We start from the raw sequence: 16,712 nt of genomic DNA, 5'->3' as shown, positions 1-16,712 counted from the left end.
AAGATGAATGGGGACCTGGTGGAAACAATTGTGAAGGTGTAATACAGTATGGGCAGGTGGTAGATATCATTTAAGTAATTGAATCATGATATTCGGAAGGCTATGACTACCACCCTGGGCAGCATTTCAGCACATGACGTCACTGATTGGTATGCTTTTCATACATACATATACCAAAGGCTTTTTTCCCCCTTACAAGGGAGGTGGCCAAAATACAAAGGCATAAAAAAACACTCCCACCCATTCCATCCCTATTACATTCCACTCCCCTCCACCCTCCTCCCTCCCTCTTATCTTGGCACCTCCTGGATGACGGGTCATCCCTGTACCTTGTCCACTGCCCTGGGTCAAAAGCAGTGTCGCAAGGCTCAGCATATCCACAGCAAGGCCGCTTCATTAAATCGGCAAACCCCCCTCTCCATCCCCTCATGCAGAAAAGGAGAAGATGGGGAGAAATCCCTTCGGGCTGTATCAAATAATTTCTCACACATACTCCCCAACCCCCATCCACCACCCATTCCATCTCATCCATCACAGCACGAAATATATCTAATAAACAGTGTATACATTAGGCCTATGCAATTTGAATTTAGTTGTTTATATATACATATACCAAGGGCCTTTTTCCCCTTGCAAAGGAGGTGGCCAAAGTCAAAGGCATAAATCCACTTGTTTTATTCTATGAATTGTTTATGAATATTCATTTATATGATAAAAATTTTGATAGGAGTACATGGCTTTAAAATTTTGCCCAATATGCTTGTAGCCCAATCTGGCAACTCTCATCCTCTCCATTGCAATTTATCACCTCCACCATCATCATTTCTCTCTCTCACTCCAAAAATAACTGTATTTTTGCTTACTGAAATATATAATTAAAGTGGAGGTAAAATGTAGATTGAGAGAAGCGAGTAAATGCCTTGGTGGATTAAAAAGTGTAATGAGGAATAGACATTTGGGAATGGATGCTAAGAGGAGACTGTATGAAGGAGTGATTGTGCCAACAACACTGTATGGGGCAGAAACATGGAACATAAGAGAAGAAGAGAGAAGGAGTTTGAATGTGTTTGAGATGAGGTGTCTGAGAAGTATGATGGGGGTTACTAGGCTAGAGTGAGAAATGAGAAGGTGAGGAGGAGAACAGGGGTGGAAAAGGAGTTGGGAGATAGGGTTGATGAAACAATATTAGGATGGTTTGGACACATGGAAAGAATGAATGAAGAAAGACTAGTAAAAGAGGTATGGAAGTCAGATGTGGAGGGAGTGAACATGAGGGGACGTCCTAGGATGAGGTGGATGGATGGGGTGAAGGGAGCTTTGGGGAAGAGGGGAATGTCTGTTGAGGAAGGACGGGAGAGGACAGAAGACAGGGGTGAATGGAGAATGGTTGTATATGGATGATGTTGTGATTGCATGAGGTGGAATGGGCGGGGGGATGGGGGGTGAGGTAGTATGTGTGAGCAAAATTTGACGCAGCCCAAAGGGATTTCTCACCGTCTTCTCCTTTTATGCATGTGGGGACAGAGAGGGGGGGTCGCCGATTTAATGAAGCAGCCTTGCTGTGGATGTGCTGTGTCTTGTGACACTGCTTCTGGCCCAGGGCAGTGGGCGGGGTGCAGGGATGACCCATCATCCAGGAGGTGCTAACATAAGAGGGAGGGTGGAGGGGTGTGGAGTGTATTCAGGGATGGAATGGGTGGAAATTATTTTATGCCTTTTCCTTTTTGGCTACCTCTCTTGTAAGGGGGAGAAAGCCTTGGTATATGTATGTACATTTATCATACATGTGGAGTAAGGTGATGAGATGTACAAGGGGTGAGGATGGCAGCAAATTGGAAGTGAGTATTAAGAGTGAGAGGCTGGAGGAAGTGGATAGTTTTAGATACTTGGATAGAATGAGAAACAAGGAGGTGAGGAGGAGAGCAGGAGTGGAAAGAGAGTTGGGAGACAGGATTGATGAAAGTATTAGGATGGTTTGGACACATGGAAAGAATGAAGAAAGATTAGTAAAAGAAGTGTGGAAAGCAGAGGTGGATGGAGTGAGCAGAAGGGGGCATCTGAGGATGAGATGGATGGATGGGGTAAAAGGGGCACTGAGAAAGAGAGGGATGTCTGTTGAGGAAAGGAAGGGAGAAAACAGAAGATAGGGGTGAGCGGAGATTGGTTGTATGAATGATATTTTGACACAGCCTATAGGGATTTCTCTCCATCTTCTCTTTTCCTGCAAGAAAGGATGGAGAAGGGGGGAGTCACCGATTAATTGAAGTGGCCTTGCTGTGGATTTGTTGAGTCTTGCTGCATTGGTTTTGACCCAGGGCAATGGGCAAAATGCAGGGATGACCCAATATCCAGGAGGAGCCAAGAAAAGTGGGTGGGAGGGAGGGAGGGAGGGAGGGAGGGGTGGTGAATGGTTGTGGAGTGGGTGGGAGTGAAGTTATGCCTTTGGATTTTGGCAACCTCCCTTGTAAGTGGGAAAAAGCCATTGATATATGTATGTATAGAGGTAGGCCATGGAGTGGGGGAGGCAGGTGAATTCTTGAAGGATGTCAAGAGAAATAAACATCTGGGAATGGATGCAAAGAGATTATATGAAGAGGTAATTGTAACTACAACACTTGGAATTTGAGAGAGGAATTTGAGAGAGGCAGAAAGGAGAAGTTTAAATGTGTTTGAGATGAGATGGCTACGGGGCATAGTAGGGGTTACAAAATGGGATAGAGAGAAATGAGGAGATAAGGAGGATAGTGGGGTTAAAAAGGGAGCTGGCAGATAGGGCTGATGATACATTATTTGGATGGTTTGGGCATATGGAAAGAATAATTTAAGAAAGATTAGCAAAATGAGTGTGGAAAGAAGTGGTAGATAGAGTGAACTTTAGGGGATGATCAAAAATGAGATGGATGAATGGTGTTAAAGTGGCTTTGAGCAAGAGGGGAATGTCTGTGCACCAAGGGAGGGAGAAGGCAGGAGACAGGTGTGAGTGGAGAATGGTTGTGTATGAATATTTTGAGACTGCCCAAAGGTTTTTCTCCCCCATCCTCTCTATTTTCCACATGATAAGACAAGGAGGGAAAGCCATTGTGTAAATGAAGCAGCTCACTTGTGGATGTACTGTGTCTTCCTTCACTGCTTCTGATGAGGGCAGTAGGAAAGAGACAGGGATGATCCTTCATCCAAGAGGAGCTAAGATAGGGAAACAATGGGTGATGGAAGTGGAATGGGTGGGAGTGGGTGTGGGCCTTGGCTGGCTACCTCCCTTATACAGGAGAAGAGGACCTTGGTATATAGATGAATAAAAATTCTAGCAGTTCACCTTTCAGACCAAACAAATATCATAAAACTTTTTTTCAAAACTTAATTGAAACAGGTGAGGAACTCTTTACTCACCCAGTGTGTGCTTCTGGTATTATGTCATCTATTACCACAAAAATCATGGCTCCTGCCGCAAAGGCAAGAGCATAAGGCAATATTGGTTCACATAAGGTCACAGTGGCAGCACCAAGTAGTCCCGCAAAGGGTTCAACCATTCCACTCAACTGTCCATACCTAATCAGCAAGGTAATATTTTTTCTTTTTATCAAGGATATTCATCATTATTAATTGACATATTTCTTTTATACACTTGGGAAAACTGGCAAAACATGATCAAAAATCTTCGGAGTTGAGCTTGTCTTTGACTTAAATATCAATAGCCATGATTTGAATGGCTGAACATTTTAGAACAGTTCAGTTTTCCTTAGCTTTCTCTTACATCCTCTTATCTGATAAAAGATGATGTTCATAGTACATACCAAAATGCCCAAAGTGGAGAGTAACCAGCACCCCGTAGTGGCAAGCTGACCGCCATACCTTCTGGAAAGTTTTGTATGCCAATACCAATTGCCAGATTTCTATGTACGAGAAAGTAATAGAATGATTAGTTAAATTACAAATATATATTCATGTATATTACAAAGAATTAAAATATGTATAATACAAATGTGACCAGTGCCAAATTATATAGCATATCAAGAATATTGGTAAAAATATAGGAAAAAAAGTGAATATACAATGTAATCACAAAGTATCATACAAGCAGTTTTTCAAAACCACACTTAAATTATGCAATAATGTCAATGTGCACTGTTTTTTAACAGTACATGACTGGTATTTCATATTTTAACAATACATAAATGGCATACAATTACATACATACATATACATATACCAAGGCTTTTTCCCCCTTACAAGGGAGGTAGCCAAAAAGGAAAAGGCATAAAATCATTCCCACCCATTCCATCCCTGAATACACTCCACACCCCTTCACCCTCCCTCTCATCTTAGCACCTCCTGGATGACGGGTCATCCCTGCACCTTGTCCACTGCCCTGGTTCAGAAGTAGTGTTGCAAGACACAGCACATCCACAGCAATGCCGCTCATTACATTGCCGACCCCCCCTCTCCGTCCCCCCATGCATAAAAGGAGAAGACGGGGAGAAATCCCTTTGGGCTGCATCAAATTTTGCTCACACATACTACCTCACCCCCCATCCCCCCGCCCATTCCACCTCATGCATCACAACATCATTCATATACAACCATTCTCCATTCACCCGTCTTCTGTCCTCTCCCGTCCTTCCTCAACAGACATTCCCCTCTTCCCCAAAGCCCCCTTCACCCCATCCATCCATCTCATCCTAGGACGTCCCCTCATGTTCACTCCCTCCACATCTGCCTTCCATACCTCTTTTACTAGTCTTTCTTCACTCATTCTTTCCATGTGTCCAAACCATCCTAATACTCTTTCATCAACCCTATCTCCCAACTCCTTTTCCACCCCTGTTCTCCTCCTCACCTCCTCATTTCTCACTCTATCTAGCCTAGTGACCCCCATCATACTTCTCAGACACCTCATCTCAAACACATTCAAACTCCTTCTCTCTTCTTCTCTTATGTTCCATGTTTCTGCCCCATACAGTGCTGTTTGGCACAATCACTCCTTCATACAGTCTCCTCTTAGCATCCATTCCCAAATGTCTATTCCTCATTACACTCTTTAATCCACCAAGGCATTTACTTGCTTCTCTCAATCTACATTCTACCTCCACCTTCACTCCACCTTTTCCTGCCACATTTGCACCCAAGTATCTAAAACTATCCACTTCCTCCAGTCACTCTCCCTTAACCACTTCCATACGGTGACGCCTACGTAGGCAGCATGAGGAGCAAGTGGGTACTCGATGATGCCGACGTCGCCATCTTGATTATATTTATTGTAGTCATACCTACGTAATTTCCATTCTCTCTAAACTGGCTTTATCAATTTTCTATGGTTATCAAAATACACGGGTGAAAGAGAACAAACGACTGAGCACTGACTTTATTTTTTATAATGTGATTATTATGATGCAACATCGCACGTCGGGCAGCTAATGCTGCCAGACGTGCGATGTGCCCCGGAGTGAAGAGGTTAATGCTCACTTCCAGTCTACTGCCACTTTCACTCCTTGTACATCTCATCACCTTACTCTTACAAAACCACATTTATCTTTAGCTTTCTTCTATCACATACTCTCCCAAACTCTGTCACCAACTTCCTCAATCCCTCCTCCAATCCTGCCACAAGCGCAGTGTCGTCTGCAAACAACAGCTGGCTCACCTCCCACTTTTCTCCATTTTCTTTAACCATCTCCAATCCTTGACCCACTACCCTTGCATACAGTTGAGTAGTTAAATTAGAGTAAAACATAAAAAAAGGAGGTACAGTGATGGTGGACTGGCTGGTGAGGTTATTTAATGTTTGCTGGAGAGAGGGTAGAGTGCCGGAGGACTGGAGGAGTGCCTGTATAGTTCCACTTTACAAGGGAAAAGGGGACAGTAGTAGTTTCAGAGGGATTAGCTTGTTAAGTGTAGTTGGGAAGGCTTATGGGAGGATCCTGATTGAGAGGATTAGGAGAGGAACAGAGGGAGTAATTGGTGAGGAACAGTGTGGATTTAGGACAGGTAGAGGTTGTGTAGATCAGATTTTTGTGGTAAGACAGATATGTGACAAAGCTATAGGAAAGGGGAAGGATGTTTTTTGGGCCTTTATGGATCTGGAAAAGGTGTACGACAGGGTAGATCTCTTTTGTACATTTTGTCCCCCTACGTCACAGTGATTCACACCAGCCTCCCGTCGTTCATTGACATTATGTCCGGCATCCCTTCCTAAAATTATATTTTGTCCTCCAGTGACATTATATCCTACTGTGATATTTTTCCTCCACTATAATTACATCCCATTGTGATCTTTTGTCTTCCACTGTCATTACATCCCATCATGATATTTTGGCCTTCACTGACATTCTGTCCGGTATCCCTTCCTAAAATTATATTTTGTCCTCCACTGACCTTATATCCTACCGTGATATTTTCTCCTCCATTATCATTACATCCTATCATGATATTTTGTCCTCCACTATCATTACTTCCCATCATGATCTTTTGTCCTCCACTGTCATTACATCCCATTGCAACATTTTGTCCTATGACATTACATCCTAATGTAACATTTCGTCCTCTACCGACATTATATCCTAAAATCATATTTTGTCCTATACTGGCACATTGTTCTACATTAATGCTATACTCTACACTGTTTTCCCATGTACATTCTATTTCCCCTTCTCTTTGGGCTTCTACCCTAAAAAAGGAGCTAGTTCATTACAAACTCCCACAATGAGGTTTGTAAGAACATCTTTGCCTCTGCGGGTAAGGTGGATCCCATCAGAAGCGTAAAGATCATGGCACCTAGAAAAGAGATACCAAGGATCAAGAAATGTAATTTTCGCAGGAAAATTAATTTTTCCCTGATACAAACCTGAGGTACTCCTTACACTAGGATACTCTCACGTAGCGCGAATATTTCTACTGCGAAATTAAAATCCTCACTCTGTGGGTCTGGGCAACGCTTATCCTCAGTAAGGGGCCCCATTGGGGCAAGGGGGGGGGCCCTTGCCCTCCACCACAAGTCTCGCACACTATAACCATTCTCTGAGCCAGGTATGAATTAAGCACAAGGTTTGTCAGGCAAGGAGAAGGAACTGTTTAGAGGGGTGGTTGAGGAGGGCCATTAAAGGTAAGGAGTACCTCAGGTTTGTATCAGGGAAAAATTAATTTTCCTGCGAAAATTACATTTGTTCCGAAGAATACAAACTCTTCGGTACTCCTTACACTAGGAGACTCAGACTTAGGAGGGAAGGAAGTTGTTATTTAGCCTGGGAAACCACTGTAAGGAAAATCTAGTGTGCTAAGACTATGTTGACCAGACCCCTATACATTCCCCTCACTTTGAAGTGCACCCCTTTCTGTTCCCTGGAGTGGAGACAGAAAGGTTATAATCACTTTTGTACCACTGAAGGGCTTGAATTGATTCCCTTGGAATGCTAGAGAGCCCGCGGGTGAGGTAAGGGAATGTAAGAGTATGAGAAGGACTTTAGAAAGTTATCCCTGCAGTTGCCGAGCCAGAACCTGGATGAGTTGTCAGGGTCGGCTGTGTGCTCTTGAGGAGGGGTATATCATTTTCAGGACTTCTTGGGCGGCCACTATGGGGCCCAAAGATAAGTTCCCTAAAGATTCCCGCATAACTTCTTTGAGGTAAAAGGAAGTGAACGTATTCTGGCTCTTCCATATACCTGCTTGAAGAACCTGGTTGACTGACAGATTCTTTCTGATGACTAGGGAGGTCCCTACTGCCCTCAGGTCATGGGCAATCTGTGTGGTTCATGTCGCAGGCTCTGCGGATGACTTCCATTGTCCAGTAAGAAATGGAATTCTTAGTGATGGGCTACCTTTAGTAGAGATGAACAACCTCTTTAATTCTGGTCGAAAATGTTCGGTTCTCTTGAGGTAGGTCCGGATGGCTTGTACCGGGCATAGAACTGTTTCAGTCTATTCTCCCCCTGCAAATTCGTCTAAGGATGGAACACTAAAGGCCCAGAATCTAGGGTCGGATTTGGCAGGATCTTGGTTTTTGGCAATGAATTGAGGCATGAAAGTGAAGGAGACCTCTTTCCATCCTTTGGAATGGGCGACTCTATAAGAGATGGCATGTAACTCCCCTACTCTCTTGGAAGATGCCAGGGCTAGCAGAAAAAACTGTCCTCTAGGAGAGGTCCTTCAGATGTGCCTCTCGGAGAGGTTCGTAAGGGGGACCCCTCAGAGAGTTCAGGACTAATGCCACATCCCACGGAGGAGAACTGATTTCCCTGGGGGGGGGGCATGATCTTTGAAGTGCCTGAAGAGCATGGAAATTTCCTGTGAAAGGGCTAGGACCATGCCCTTCAGAGAAAACACCTGATTTAGAGCTGCCCTATAGCTTTGTACTGCCGAGAGGGAGATCTTCTTGGACTTCCTGAGGAAGTGGAAGGAGGCGATCTCAGGAATGGTGGCTCGAACTGGGACTAACTTCCTGGAGTGGCACCATTTTGCAAAGGCGCATTTCCCTTGATAAAGGTTAGCTGAGGAAGAGCGAATAGGAGCGGACATGTCCTCAACCACTTCTCTGGGAAAACCCTTCTTTAGGAGGATCTGGACCATAGTCTGAACGCGTGAAGATTGAGTGCTGAAGGGTTCTTGTGCCAAGGCCCGTTGATGGGTGGATACAGAAGATCTGGTCTTCCCTGAAGGGCCAGAGGCTCTTCTACTGCTAGCTCGAGGGCGTCCGGAAACCATGGGGCTTCGGGCCACCAAGGAGCGATCAAAGTCATCCGAAGGTAGGATGCGTGTCTTGCTCTGAGGAGTACCTTCTGGAGCAAGGGAAATGGTGGGAAAGCGTAGGAGTCCAGGTTGTCCCAACTTTGCAGAAGAGCGTCTTCTCCTGCTGTCAGAGGATCCAGGAAAGGGCTGAAATATATTGGGAGTTGGTGATTCCATCTCATTGCAAAAAGGTCCACTAGAGGGGAGCCCCATTTGCTGAGGATGAAGTTCGCTACCTCTCAATAGAGGGACCATTCTGTGTTGATTATCTGATTCTTCCTGCCGAGGTGGTCCGCCCAGACATTCCTCTTCCCCGGGATGTAGCAGGCTTTGAGTGACACCTGGAGATTCTTGGCTAGGTTGAGGATGTCCATCATCAGAAGGCATAGTTCCTGGGAGACTGTGCCCCCCTTGCTCGTTCAGGTAGGCTACTACCGAGGAATTGTCCGACATTATGCCCACTACTTTTCCTGAGACTTGATCCTTGAAGTGACGGAGAGCCAGGAGTACTGCTTTCAACTCAAGCCAATTGATATGGGCTGTCCGCTCGAGTGTGGACCAGGAACCGCTGATGTGATCGTCGTTGAGGTGGGCTCCCCAGCCCTCCTTGGAGGCATCGGAGAACAGGAGGACTTCGGGGGGAGATGGGCCGAGGGACATCCCCATGAGAAGGTTGCATGGGCCTTCCACCAGAGAAGAGAATCCTTGACTTCTTCGGTGAGGGAGATGTGTTGTAGGGGTTCTCCCTCTTGCGGGGCCCACTGAGACTTGAGGAGCCACTGTAGCGGTCGCATTCTTTGTCTACTCCTGGGGATTAATTTCTCTATGGAGGCCATATGGCCCAGGAGGATTTGGCATTGTGTAGCTGTCAGGAACCTGGTCGATAGTGCCTGTGCAACTAGAGAAGCAAGATTCGGGATCCCCTTTCCTACTGGGAAGGATTCCATTAGGGAGGAGTCCAGGACCATACCCAGGTACGTGACTCTCTGTTCTGGTAAGAAATCTGACTTTTCTGGGTTGACTACTGTGCCCAATTTCAGGACAAAGGTTAGGACCATTCTCAGGTGTTCTTGGCATAGCTGGGCGGAATGCATCTTGGAGGTCCAGCGACACCATGAAGTTCCCTTCCCTGATAGACGCCCTTACGGACTCTGGGGTGGCCATTCGGAACTTCGTCAGGGAAAGGAACTTGTTGAGTGGAGACAAATAGATGACTGGTCTCCACACCCCTGTTGTCTTTTCTACTAGGAATAGCCTTGAGAAGAACCCTGGGTCCGGAGTCGAGACTTCCTCTAAAGTTCCTGTCTGGAGCAGAACGGAGGATTCCTCCGCTAGGGCCCGCCCGCGAGCCGAATCCGGGTGGAAGCTGCTGACTTGGATGGGATAGAGGGAGAGGTTTGGGACAGTGGAAAAGGGAGACAATAGCCCGTCTTAATGACTTAGTAGGTCCAGTCTTCCGCCCCGGCCTCTTCCCATGCTCTCCAGTAGAGGGAGAGGCAACCCCCTATCTTGTGCGGAGGGGCTGGCGAATTCCTAGGAGTCCTGTGGGGGAGTCCGGAGCCTCTATAATGTTTGCGTCTAGGATCTCGGAGTCCACCAAATCCGGGGGAATCAGCGTGTGGGTGAGCATAAATCTCCCTGAGGAGGGGTTACTGGGGTCCCCGAGGATGGTGTCTCTCCTGCGGGACTCGTAGTTGGCCCAGGACGTTGAGAGACAGGAAACCTGATGCTTCAGGGCTCTGCTCGCGCTTGCCAAAAAGCCTGGAGGTCGCATTCTTCCTGGGGTTGTAGTGCGGGTAAGAACTCCCACGCCGAGGCAAGGAGGCGTTCTAGCTAGGAGTTCACCGCCAGGGACAGAGCCAGTGATTGAAGGTGGTCGCTGACTTCCCTGCCAGAGAGGAGGACGTTTCGTCTGCGCAGCGACTCGGCGTCCGCCTAACCAGCTCTGGTAACCTCGCCGGGATCGAGGCTGCTCCGAGGGTTGACCCCGATGGGGTGTAGAAGCGCTTCTGGTGTTCCAATGGGACCGGAAGCCAACGCGTCTTCTCGGTCGTCCTTGTTGCGAGAGCGTCGGAGGCCTGGGCCATGGCTCTCGCCGTCTGCGTACTCCATGGAAGGTGGAGGGGAGGAGGCTGGGCTTTCTGAGAGTTGGCCGTCATGAAGATGTCAGACTCGAATGTGGCTTCCTCTTCTTTCGGGTGGCCCAGTCGATTCGCCCTCCGAACCCTCGCGAGGACGTCCGAGAAGGAAGGTGGGACCACCATCGAGGATTCCGACTGGGAAACGGGAGGGGAAAGGGAGCGTGGCCCCCCCCCCCCTACGGAGCTGTGGACATCGTCGTCGGCGTAGGAGGGGTCGGCACGGGCAGAGAGGAACCTCACGCTACCATCCCTGTCACTGATGGGTACAGAGGGGGGCCGAGCAAGTGGAAGATGGTCGAGGGGGGCCCTTGGGGGCGGTGACTCCTCACGAGCTTCCGTGCGGTGCACGAACCGCGCTTGAGAAGCGCGGAAAAATTCCCGTTGGGCCTCCATCTGTTCCTTCAACGTAGTGACGAGTGAACAGAGAGTGGGGAGGAGGTCCGGGGAATGTCCGCTTGATGAGTCCCGCCTGGGTGCGGATGGTCCGGGAGACGCCAAGGGGAGACTGCCTTCTCTGGACGAAGCTGAGTCACCTACGACGAACGCGCGCTTTGGCACATCTCGGGCTTCCTGCCCACCGGGCATAGAAAGGGTTCCGGCGATGACCCGGCTCGTCTGACGACGGGTGGAAGGTGGATGTGGGGGCCACCCGAGGAGGAGAGGCCGACGCGCTCCGAATCTCCGAACTCGGCTCCTTTGTCCGTGGGGGGGCGGAGCCGCCGGCAGCGTCGCGGGGCCGGCGGACGCATCCGGGAAAAATCTCGTACCCGGGGGGGTTCGCGGGGGCCAGAGGCGCGTGCCCGTCGAAGCTAACCACCCTGTGGGAAGGAACAGGAGACAATTGGCCTGAGACTGACTCGGGGCGGCTATTGTACAACCTTTCCGTTTACTACGCTTAGGAGGGGGGAGACAACTGCCCGCGTCCTCCGCCGACGTAGCATGCCTTCTCTTTGTGTCGGGTGAGGGGGGAAGCCATCTACCCTGCCCTCGTACTGTGGACGTCGTCGCCGTCGTAGCTGGCGCCTGTCCGGTCAGCGAGAAACACCGCGTCTGCAACCTCGTCCCTGATCTCTGTCCCTGTGAGCAAAGGGCATGGAAAGGTCACCGTTGATCACCCGGCTCTTCCTACGGTGGGTGTTGTGCGTACTGCGGGATTCCTGAGTAGCAGAGACTAAGGGGCTCTTTGCCCCCCCCCCCCTTTGTCCGTGCCGGGGTCGAGTTTCGGGGGCAGCCACAAGCGACCACATCCGGGAAAAATGTCATACAGGAACGGTAGCTAGCGGTGGCCTGAGGCGCATGTCCGTCTACGCTAACCGTCCTGGTTGAAGGAAGAGGACAACTTGGCCTGAGAATGACTCGAAGTGGACGTTGTACCACCTTCCTGGCGACTGTCGAGTTTCTGGGATGGGTCGAGGGCAAGCCGTATGCGACCTCATCCGGGAAAAAGCTCGTACAGGAACGGTAGCTAGAGGTGGCCTGAGGCGCATGTCCGTCTACGCTAACCGTCCTGGTTAAAGGAATAAAGGACAACTTGGCTTCCTGTCTACTACGCCGTGGAGGAGGGAGAGAATTGCTCGTCTCCTCTGAAGCCGTAGGCCGCCTTCTCTTGTTTTTGGGGGGTGAAGAGGGAAGCCATTTTCTATGCTTGCGCACCTTTCCCCTTATCTCCCTTCGGCGAAACCACAACAATACTGGAACCAGATTCCATACTTACAGTGAAGGGTAGGATACCCGGTGGCGGTTAAGGGAATAATACAGGAAATGGAGAAGCACTTAATAATTCCAGGACACAGGATGGCGTAGGGAAAACCCCGATGAAATTGAAGGACGACGAACTCCTTAGCATCCTTAGAGTGAGCTGGCGACAATCGAAGCGGATTGCTTGATTTTCGGCACCGATGTAAACATAGAACCGCTGAGTAATTAACGGTTCGCTGCCGCGCTAATAATGGAGTTTGACTGAGAATTGGCCCATTAAGGGGGAAACAGATAAAAACTAAACATGTATAGTAGAGAGATGTTAACGCGGTCACTACTGCGAAGAGAATGGTTATAGTGTGCGAGACTTGTGGTGGAGGGCAAGGGCCCCCCCCCCTTGCCCCAATGGGGCCCCTTACTGAGGATAAGCGTTGCCCAGACCCACAGAATGAGGATTTTAATTTCGCAGTAGAAATATTCGCGCTACGCGAGAGTATCCTAGTGTAAGGAGTACCGAAGAGTTTGTATTCTTCGGAACAAAGTGGTATCCCAATTGTGTGCACAACTGCAATATCCTATCATTGATCCCTATGGCTCTACTATTCCAACACGAGCCTGCGTAGATCCTCGGGAGGATCCCACAGACTACGTGACGGCTCCCACGTTCCTTCATCTCCTGAAGGAGGCCCTTGTAATTCCGAACAAGTTCCTCTGATCTCACCCTACCTACATCGTTACTTCCTGTATGAACAATTGTAACCGTGTTCTTCCGTCCTTGCTCCCTGATGGACTGGGTGCAATCAGCGATCCCATGGCCCGGTTGACATACAAGCTTGCAACGTCGCTTAGTCTTCCTCTGCAGGATGTTGTCATAGCCTCGCAACATGGAGTCCCCCATCACCAAGAACTCCTGGTTTTCAGCCACTTCATCCTCCAGTAGAGCAAAACGATTGGCTAGAGTCAGCGGTTGCTCCACAGGGCACACGTCTACCAAATGCGGGCTCAACAAACGGGACCCCTTGGAGCGCCACTCGCTCACGGCAGTGACAGTAGCGGAAGAAGTGGAACGCTCTTTGGGTTGTGGGGAGGGTTCACTCTTCTCACAGAGCGCACTCCTGAGAAGACGAATTTCCTCCTCACACATCCTGAGATGGACCTCTAGGTTCACGCAACCTTCACAAGCCATTTCGCTCCTCCTTTAGCAATAAAAACGGCAAAGAGAAAATACAAATCAATGACAACAAAAAAACAAAAAAACAAAGCGGTCTCTAATAAACTAAATACGTGAAGCTTACTCTGCTTACCTTATACTATTTCTCCTACCTTTTGAGTACAGTAACAGAAAACTGTTTTGAATTTAAATAGAACACTGCACTTTATCTTAAATCTGTAACTGTATAGCGCTATACGTATACAATTACAAAAAACACAACACAATTACTTAACACTATTCGGAGATATAGATTTCACAGGTATTCGCTAGCTGGTGTCTGTGCAGAAAAACGAGCTCTCTAGCTGAGGTCACAAAATATCAGCAACATTCATCGGTACCAGATGAGCTTGTTACTGTAATCACGTAGGATATTTCGGTCACAGCTGAAGTGTGTAATGTACTGCTAACTTGCTTTAAAGATTACATGCTTAAATGCACTAAAAAAAATTTTTCCTAAATATGCCCGTGCATTTTATATGCCATAAAACGTTGTAGTGCACAAATGAGAAAGTAGTGTTATTGTGTGATACAACACTCCATGAACATGAACCTACTTTGCTTTGTTAAAGGTTGCAAGGGGTGTCTTTCCAACTGCGCCAAAACCAACTCCAACAGCAAGCCCCTCTGAGAATAAACAGTTTATATATTACTATATCATTATATATTTGATAACCTGAAAATAAAATATATACAAGTACTGATAATTATTTATAACCTGAAGACATCAATATAAGCATAAATAATTATAGTCAAAATCATCATCAGCAGTCCTTGTGGAACAGTATGAAAAATTCCTGCCTACAAAGTGGGAGGCCCATGTTCAATTCAATTGAGGTGCCAGGAAACTGTTTAAGTCACATTTTCATGGTTTCCTAACCCCTCTCTGAAATGATGAGCATCAGAAGTGCAATATACTAGTGTCACATTGCAATACTGGCACCTAATGATTATAATCAAGCTGCCTACACTGGTTTCACATAACCATAGCCATTCCAATATGCTGAACACATCACACCATCCATACAATCTTACCAAGCCAGATTAAGCCACTCCCATCATGGGAGAATGTGGTTACAATGGACTTCCAAATCTAAAGTCCCACACTGGAGGACTGGAGGAGTGCATGTATAGTTTCGCTTTACAAGGGAAAAGGGGACAAGCGTGAGTGTTGATAGTTTCAGAGGGATCATTTTTTGTTAAGTGTAGTTGGGAAGGCTTATGGGAAGGTCCTGATTGAGAGAATTTGGAGAGGAACAGAGGGAGTAACTAGTGAGGAACAGTGTGGGTTTAGGAAAGGTAGGGGTTGCGTGGATCAGATTTTTGTGATAAGGAAAAGCTAAGAATGTTTTTTTGGGCCTTTATGGATTTGGAAAAGGCTTATGACTAGGTAGATAAGAAGGCACTGTGGGAGGTATTGCATATATATGGAATAGGAGGATTGCTGTTAAGAGCAGTCAAGAGTTTTTTACAAGAGTAGTAGAGCCTAAGTTAGAATTAGAAATGGAGAGGTAAAGATGGGACTTCGCCAGGGATGTGTTATGTCATAACGACTGTTCAATTTATACATGTATAGAGTGATGTGAGAAGTAAGTGCAAGGGTAATGGGCCAGGGGTTGGAGATGGTTAAAAAAAAATGGAGAAAAGTGGAAGGTAAGCCAGTTGTTGTTTGCTGATGACACTGCACTTGTGGTAGGGTCAGAGGAGGGATTAACCCCTTCCATACGGTGCCGCACACGTAGGCGTCATGGACTTAGATCTCGGTGGCAGCAGCCAATGCCAGCCGTACGACGTGTCGTAATAATAATCGCATCATAAAATATAGTCACCGCTTATATCGATCGTTCTCTCTTCACCCGTGAATTTTGGTAACCATAGAAAATGCGATTACAAAAGAATTAGAAAGAATGTCATTATGGAGGGGCGACTACAATAAATATAATCAAGACGCCGATATGGCAGCCTCGCGAATACACTCGCTCCCCATGACGCCTACGTGTGCGGCCCCGTATGGAAGGGGTTAAAGAAGTTAGTGATAAAGTTTGGGAAGATCTGTGAAAGAAGAAAGTTAAAGATAAATGTGGGTAAAAGTAAGGTGATGAGATGACAGCAAATTGGAACCGAGTATTAACCACTTCAGTACAATGACACCTACATAAGCATCATGGGGCACGAGTAGGTACACGAGGATGCCGGCATCAGCATCTTTATTATATATTTTCTTGTAGTTGTGCATGAGTTACCCCCGAATTCTATGAACTGGTTTGATCACTATTTCTGTGTTTATCATTACTCAGAGTAAAAGAGAATGAGTAATGCAGCAGTGATTTTATATTTTATAATGCAAGTAGTGTGATACAAAGTACATATGGCAGCCAATGCTGCATGTGAGAATTTGAGTTGCAATGAAGTGGTTAAGGGAGAAAGACTAGAGGAAGTGGATAGCTTTATATACTTGGGTGCAAATGTGGTGGGAATGGGAGAAGTGGAGGTGGAATGTAGATTGAGAAAAGCAAGTAAATGCCTTGGGGGATAAAAAGTGTAATGAGAAATAGACATTTGGGAATGGATGCTAAGAGGATATTGTATGAAAGGGTTATTGTACTGACAGCACTGTATGTGCCAGAAACATGGAAGAGTTTAAATGTATTTGAGATAAAATGCCTGAGAAGTATGGTTGGGGTAACTAGGCTGGATAGAGTGAGAAATGAAGAGGTGAGGAGGAGAGCAGGAGTGGAGAGGGAGTTGGGACATAGGGTTGATGAAAGTATTAGGATGGTTTGGACACATGGAAAGAATGAGTGAAGAAAGATTAGTAAAAGAGGTGTGGAAGGCAGGGGTGGGGGGAGTGAATATGAGCGGGTGACCAAGGATGAGATGGATGCATAGAATAAAAGGAGCATTGGGAAAAAAGGGGATGTCTGTTGAGGAAGGAAGAGAGATGACAG

At 47.1% G+C, this 16,712-nt stretch overlaps 1 protein-coding gene across 9 annotated transcripts in view; it reads right to left on the bottom strand.

The window, feature by feature from the left end:
* Zip48C (Zinc/iron regulated transporter-related protein 48C) overlaps positions 1 to 16,712 on the bottom strand; it is a 44,831-nt gene that overhangs the window by 14,024 nt on the left and 14,095 nt on the right. For all 9 annotated transcript variants that reach the window (XM_076172579.1, XM_076172586.1, XM_076172580.1 and 6 more), the window contains 3 exons: positions 14,322 to 14,391; positions 3,792 to 3,890; positions 3,388 to 3,546 (listed from right to left, as the gene is read on the bottom strand). In XM_076172579.1, the coding sequence (XP_076028694.1) occupies positions 3,388 to 3,546; positions 3,792 to 3,890; positions 14,322 to 14,391 (328 nt within the window). The remainder of the gene's footprint in view (positions 1 to 3,387; positions 3,547 to 3,791; positions 3,891 to 14,321; positions 14,392 to 16,712) is intronic.

This window comes from Oratosquilla oratoria, chromosome 33 (assembly GCF_046742065.1).
Source record: "Oratosquilla oratoria isolate Oo_2021 chromosome 33, ASM4674206v1, whole genome shotgun sequence".
Taxonomy (NCBI): domain Eukaryota; kingdom Metazoa; phylum Arthropoda; class Malacostraca; order Stomatopoda; family Squillidae; genus Oratosquilla; species Oratosquilla oratoria.
Note: the sequence above shows the minus strand (reverse complement) of the source record. Positions and strands in the feature narration are given on the sequence as shown.